Genomic DNA, 7,492 nt, shown 5'->3' with positions numbered 1-7,492 from the left:
CCGGCCCTGGCTGCTGTGTGGGCTCGGAAATGGCCACTTATTCCCGGTTTCCTCCGGGCGGCCAGGAGAAACCTGGACCCACGTCCGACCCTCCCCGCGTCTTCAGGCCGCAGGTAGTCCCGGGGCCCTGGGACCGACCACCCCGCCGCCTCCTGCTGCTTTTTTCCATCCTGCCCGCGTCTTTGTACATAGCGGGTTATTAAACTCTCCTCTGGTTAGGTTGTTTGGATAATCCGTCCGAATCACTCCAGAACCCTGACCAACACACGCTCCACACCCAAATCCTGTCCATTGGCACTCGCCGCCTTCTGGGGTCCCAGGCCCCACCCTCCTGGCTGTGGATACGCTCCCCAGGGTGCAGCCCCTTCCACAGATGCCCGGACCGGACCAGCGTGGGAAGGCGGGGCGTAACCTCCTCCCTCCCTACACCCCAGGGCCGGAGATCTGCTCACCTGCAGCCAACTCACCGCAAATGTCCCCCACCCCCACCCTTTCCTGGTGGCTCAGACGGTAAAGAATCCACCTGCAGTGCAGGAGACCTGGGTTCCATCCCTGGGTTGAGAAGATAAGGGCGTGGCAACCCACTCCAGTGTTCTTGCCTGGAGAATCCCATGGACAGAGGAGCCTGGAGGGCTACAGTCCATGGGGTCACAGAGTCAGACACGACTGAGCGACCAAGTGGTTTGAAGACAAACAAGAATCGAATTACAAGACTCTTTCTGCTCAGACTGGTGCCTCCCAGGCAAATCCCAACCTTGGGAGCTCCTAGGTGAAGGGCCAGTAACCAGAGGCTCCTGACCCCATCCATCACCGCTGCTCAGCTGACTTCTGCATGATGGTTTTCTTCTGCCTTCAAGGCCCTTGAGTCTTCTGGCCTGAATGCCTTGGGCAATGAGCACCCCCTGAGGACCCTGAAAGTCAGCTGGAGGTTGGTAGGGTGGTGGGTAGGGTGGTGTGTGTAGGAGGGCAGCACCTGGGTCCTCCAAGATTGGGGAGGGGGAACTCCAGACAGCAGAGTTCATGAGAGCAAGGCCAGAATCCAGGGTCTGTGGGGCAGCTCTCCACGCCTAGGGAAGGGAGGGGGCTGATCAAGGAGCACAGGAAGGAAGTGGACTCTAATCACCCCACCCTGCTCCACCTTCCTCCTCTCCCTCACCGATGCTGGCTGGTGTGGAAAAGCTTCTAGGTGTGTTCTTCCCCTTCCTCTGTTACCCTTTACCATCTTCCCAAACTCCCTCCTTTATTCTGAACTGGTCTACCAGGCAGAACCGGGGAGGCTGTTGTTAGAGGGTGGCGGGTACAGCCCTGACCCATGACTGAAGCAGACCTCGGTAAGACAGTCCTCACGCTCTTCCAGGCACAGATACCTGCCTTTTCCATTCAGAAGGGGTGTGTGTGTGTTTGTGTGTGTGTGTGAGTCAGTGTCATGAGGTAAAAGAAGGGAAACACGGGGCAGAAGGAACGTGAATGGTGGTTCCCTCTGTTGTGGGATTTTCATTTTTCATCTCTTCTCTATACTTCATTACATTCTCCAAGTTTTCTATATTAAACTCTATTATAACTTTCACAATCAGAAAAAAAAAAATGGAAATAATGCTGTGTGTGGGGAGTAAGTTGCTTCAGTCGTGTCCAACTCTTTGCGACCCTATGGACCATAGCCCACCAGCCTCCTCTGTCCATGAGATTCTCTAGCCAAGAATACTGGAGTGGGTTGACATGCCCTCCTCTAGAGGAGCTTCCCTACCCAGGGATTGAACTGATGTCTCTTATGTCTCCTGCATTGGCAGGCGGGTTCTTTACTACTAGCGCCACCTGGGAAGTCCTGGAAATAATGCTGTATTTGCTTAATACTATTTAGCAGAAGAAAATGCATGCCAGGCACTGCCATCAGCCACACAGTAACATAATAAGAGGGCAGTTGGTAGGCTGTAGGCTGGATCATCCCAATCAACCAGTGGTCCCAGAGTAGCCTTCTGTATATAAACACTTGCCATTTAGGTACTTGGGGGAAAAGTCACTCATTCATTCGTTCAAACACACACTCAGTGCCAGGTACTAGGCCAATTAGCACAAACCACTTCAGGGTCTGGAAGGAAAAGAAGGCCTTTGTGCAAATATCAGATGTGTAGTATCAATAAGATGATTAGGGTGCAGAGACTAGGAGACGTGGTGTTAGTGAGGATTCATGAAATTTACTTATTGTATTTAGCCTATTGGTCAGGAAGATCTCCTGGAGCAGGAAATGGCCACCCACTCCAGTATTCTTGCCTGGAGAATCCCTTGGACAGAGGAACCTGGCAGGCTACAGTCCATAGGGTCACAAAGAGTTGGACGTGACTGAAGTGACTTAGCATGCAGCGTGCACGCATGCATTTAGCCTATTAGCAAGCTCTTCATTAAGTGCTTTCCAGGCAGATGTCTTGTGGCTGCTCATGACTCACGTTTGTCAACTACGTCTCCCCAGGACTGAGGTCTGGATGGGATGCCCAGGTCAGCCACCGCCGCTCTGAAAGCTGGATGGGAGGCAGCAGGTGCCTCTGCCTTCCCTACTTCCACCCCTTCCTCTCTCCTGCCCCAACCCCTGGAGAGAGAAAGTACTGACCTGAAGTTCCCGTGACGGCGCTGCTGTTACTCTGGGGTCTCTCCAGGTCGATCAGCAGCTCCTCGGTGTCATTCTCGCTGGCCGCAGCTCGCTCTTGCTCCTTGCCGCTGAGGTCCAGGGCGGCAGTGGGCCCCCGGATCACCTCTTTGGACACGTAGCAGCAGGCCAGCCCCATCTCCTGCTCCAAGGCCGTGCGGGTTAAGTAGCTTGAATCAATTAACCGGAGGTCACAGTACTTTAGAGACCTGCACAAAGTAATGGTGTCTTTGGTGAGGCGCACAGCGTTTACATGTGGCTGACAGCGGTCAAAATGGTGAGGTGATCCTTGATGTAAACCTCAGTGCTGCCACCTCCTAGCTGTTAGGGCCGCAGGACAGTCACTTCACTTTCTCCACACATGGAATAGAGTAACAGTGCCCAACTGACAGTTATTGCAAGGAATGAATGACATGGCACAAGCAGTGTGTTTAGAGCAATACCCAGTGGGCTGCCCTGGTGGCTCAGACAGTAAAGAACCTGCCTGCAAGGCAGGAGACCTGGGTTTGATCCCTGGATTGGAAAGATTCCCTGGAGAAGGGAATGGCTACCCACTTCAGTATTCTTGCCTGGAAAATCCCACGCACAGAGGAACCTGGGGGCTACAGTCCATGGCGTCGCAGAGTCAGACATGACTGAGCTACGTTCACTGCACTTAACTCACCGCAAGCACTCAGTGAATGCTGTGACTATTCTTGGGCTTCCCAGGTGGCTCAGTGGCAAAGAATCCGCCTGCCAATGCAGGAGACTCGGGTTTAATCCCTGGGTTGGAAAAATCCCCTGGAGAAGGAAATGGCAACCCACTCCTGTATTCTTGCCTGGAAAATCCCATGGACAGAGGAGCCTGGCAGGCTACAGTCCATCAGGGCCCCAAAGAGCTGGACACAACTGAGCAACTAAACAACAATACTATTCTTGCTATTGCCTTCCAACCCACAGGCCCCAGATCCTTGAGGGAACAGCAGCCTAACAGAGACACTTCATCCAAAAAGCTCCTCATTGGGGGCAATGCTTCTCCTCCCTGCCCCTCTGGCTGCCCAGCTTTCATGCATAAACACTTCTCCTCCGGGGCTTCTCTCTCATTCCCCAAATTGCTAGGCAATCTCTGGAAAGTTGAAAGAATCCAAGAAGGCTAAATTTCTTACATCCCCGAGTAAAACAACTGCCTTCTCAATTGCCAAGTGAAGGAAGTGGGTGAGCATCAGCTAAGTTTTAACCGTCAGCTCAGCCAAGCAACCAATGGGAAATGAGAATTAGTGATTGGCATTGTACCTGGGAAAGGTTTCTCCAAGAGGATCTTTGCCAGTTAATATCACAATACAAGGCAGACCTTCTAGATCCTGGTATGTCCGAGGGACCCACTCTTCTGCTTCATTTCCTCTCCAGGTCTGTAGAAGGGGACCCAACAATAAAATTAAAACCCCTCATTGAATTTCCACCTTTTTTGTTTCTACAGTCAGATTTTACACACATCTGTGCTTCCAAATGACTTCCAATAAGTGTGTTTGTGTGTATACATATATTTTAATTGCTACTGAAAAGAATACACCAAGTACTCTAGAAGAATGTGGGCTTTCACGTTATCTCAATAAGGTAAACAGGAGATCTTAATGAATATATTATGTATTAGCCATGCACATCAAAGAAATATACAATGTGAAATATCCCACCAATGGTACAAACCTTACAGAAACCCTACTTAAACTACCTGACTCAGTGCTCTTAAGTACAACACTTTCTTTGTATAATGGAAAGACTCTTGGGACTGATTGATTGAAAAAAGACCATTTCGGTTATAAATGACTGATAAAATAATCACAGCAAAACTTATATACAATCACCTCTATACATTAACTGAAATATACATATACACACATGTGTATATCTTTAATAAATGGAACAATCTCAAATACAGGAATTTATCAAGAGGAAGAAAATCTCAACTTGAAGGATGCTTGAAAGTGAAAAGATCTTACAGATTTTTTTTTTCTATTCTAGAGCAGAAAGAAAATAAACCATCTCTTAAGTGGATAAGGTGATTTCTACTACTTTTTATGAAGTGTGTAGCATCTAATTGTGATTTATATCAGCTTTCTAGCAGGAATTATAAGAAATGAACTGACATTTCTGATGATGTTTTTGGGAACAAGGACTGAAAAGTGAGGTATTAGGAGATGCATATAATGTTATTTTTAAATAGACTGGTATTTCCTTTGCTAAAACCAACATGGGATAAAAAGAAATATATCAGGTAAGATATGATATGATATAATATAACAGAGTTTGGTTACTGGTTTGTTGATGTCTATAAAAGCCAGTCTTGGAAATAAATATACCCACAATTACTTCAAGTAAAATGCATAGAATTTTTAAAACTGGAAGAGCCCCCAAACCTCAATCTTTTGTCATATATTTTTATGCCAAGGAGAACTCAGTGGATCTACATGACTATTTATAAGTTTGAGACTTTCTGTGTCTTAGAAAACCAATCTGTCAAAAACATTAAGACATTAGCAGAAAGTTTCTCCCCACCCCCGATTCAGTTTTCCATATATTTTCATGTCAAAGGGAACTAGAACATTACCTAAGTCAAAGCAAATAATTCTGCAAATAAGAATCATTTTACTCATAAACCTTCTTGTTGGACTTATGAATCCCTGACTCTGGGGTCTCCCCAAATATATTTCATGGTTCTAGCAAGAATGAGGTTGGGTTATAATGATGGAAGAATAGATGTCGTGTTTTATAAGGAGAATTATTTTCAAAAAATGATTAAACAGATTCCACTTTTACTCTTGAGCAATCAGAGCAAGGCAAACCCACTATGTAATGTTTTCCTGTCACACTGCTACTTCTGATGATGGATGGCTGCCGTTCTTCTACGGGTCTATCATGCCCTGAGGGAGCTTTTCCTACAGAAGCAGTTAAGACAACACGAAAGACTGAGAGAGCATTGACTTAGGGGCTTATATGGGGTTCAAGGTCAAGGAAATCTAACGAAAGCTTCACAGGCCTTCTGGACAGACTAACTTATTTAGATATAAACTTATATCCTTCCAAAGTACTTATTATCACTTAGAAGTTAACCACAATACCTAAAGGCTAAGCACAAAAATAAGGCCCCCTAATGGAAAAAGAGGCACTGGATATTACCCAAGGCTAGAGACAAAAGGCATGGAAAATCCCATGGACGGAGGAGCCTGGTGGGCTGCCATCTATGGGGTCGCACAGAGTCAAGACACGACTGAAGCGACTTAGCAGCAGCAGCAGCAGAGACAAAAGGCATCCTGGTGCTGTTTCGTCAGTGGTGAAGGAAGTTGGTATTAATAATTTAGAGATCAGTAGGTGAAACAGAGACCACCTGGCAAGTGGCAGTCTTACTAAGGATGCGAACGTTTCAAATCTTCACTTCCACACCAGTGGAAAATAGGGACTTCCATGGTGGTCCAGTGGTTAAGATTCTACCTTGTACTGCAGGGGGCCTGGGTTTGATCCCTGGTCAGGGAACCAGATTCCACATGCTGCCAACTAAAGATCCTGTGTGCAGAAACAAAGACCCGGTACAAATAAATAAAAATAAATATTTTTTAAAATAAAAAAGGTGGAATATAAAAAAGATGGATTGATGTGATTGAGGGATTTTGAACATATGTAAACTCTCTTTTTTTTAAGGCATCCCCCACACACGTGGGATCTTAGTTCCAAGAGGATCAAAGCTGCACTCCTGCATTACAGGGCAGAGTCTTAACCACTGGACATCAAGGAAGTCCGTGGAAGTCTCTTCTGTGTAGCTGGTGCTTGGCCACTGCTCATGCGACTTCAGGTGTAACTGCTTGAGAAGTAATCACTTGAGATCTCTTCACAGCACAGCCCCAGCAGCCCCGGGAAGCCCTGCAGGTGGTTCTGATGTGCTTGCAGCCAGGTAGGAACCTCAATTATTGACTGTTTTTCAAACTACGGCCCACGGGGGCAAATTATCGAAGACTGCTGATTACACTGAATTAGTAAGTGTCTGTGGAGAAGGAAATGGCAACCCACTCCAGTGTTCTTGTCTGAAGAATCCTAGGGACGGGGGAGCCTGATGGGCTGCCATCTATGGGGTCGCACAGAGTCAGACATGACTGAAGCAACTTAGCAGCAGCAGGAGCAGCAGTAGCAGTAAGCGTCTGAACAAATGACCTAAGACGCTCTAAGCAGCTATACCTGGTCAGTGCCAATGGAGACCCAGAGAAGACCTTGCAGACTCATAGCCTTTTAGAACATCTCCCTGCAGTACGTGTGTGAGACCTCACAGAGTGGTGCTGATTACCTGCCTGTCCAGATTCCTCATCATTAGCATCATTCAAATTGTCTCATAACTAATAAGTTGTATTGTAAGAAGAGTTTCAGGATTCTCATTTCTTACTTATCCCAGGAATACTGCTATATTGTGGTCTATGACTTTAATTCAAAACTGTGAACGTTATATCTATATATCCATATGTGAAATGTAAATGTTACAACTTTCACTAAATATAGGAGCTTCTATGTTTAGAAAGATTTATTTGTTCCAACTGTGTATCAAGCTAATACAAGACATTTTGTCTGCATTTTGGATTATTTGAGTTAGGTAGTAGAACGCAATACAAAGGTTTACATTTGCAAAATGCTCTATGAATATGAAATAATAATGTTCAAATTACAGCCCTTAGAGACCATGCAGTCTAACGCTCATTTTGCAGTTGGTAAACTGCAGCCCAGATGGAAATGTAAATCCTCTAACACTGCATGCTTTCTTTTTATACAATTTGTGTCAAAGTAGGCTTTTCTTTATCCAGGTTAGCTCAGTATTTACTTTCTGCAAGGTTCAGAAAC

At 46.2% G+C, this 7,492-nt stretch overlaps 1 protein-coding gene across 1 annotated transcript in view; it reads right to left on the bottom strand.

Annotated features, from left to right (window-relative positions):
* Positions 1-7,492, bottom strand: part of GREB1L (growth regulation by estrogen in breast cancer-like) — a 225,419-nt gene that overhangs the window by 20,834 nt on the left and 197,093 nt on the right. The window contains exons 20-21 of the mRNA XM_010828983.1: positions 3,911-4,026; positions 2,603-2,847 (exon numbers count right to left, since the gene is read on the bottom strand). Coding sequence (XP_010827285.1) covers positions 2,603-2,847; positions 3,911-4,026 — 361 coding nt within the window. The remainder of the gene's footprint in view (positions 1-2,602; positions 2,848-3,910; positions 4,027-7,492) is intronic.

The sequence above is a fragment of the Bison bison genome, unplaced genomic scaffold (genome assembly GCF_000754665.1).
Source record: "Bison bison bison isolate TAMUID 2011002044 unplaced genomic scaffold, Bison_UMD1.0 scf7180017864498, whole genome shotgun sequence".
In the NCBI taxonomy this organism is placed as follows: domain Eukaryota; kingdom Metazoa; phylum Chordata; class Mammalia; order Artiodactyla; family Bovidae; genus Bison; species Bison bison.
Note: the sequence above shows the minus strand (reverse complement) of the source record. Positions and strands in the feature narration are given on the sequence as shown.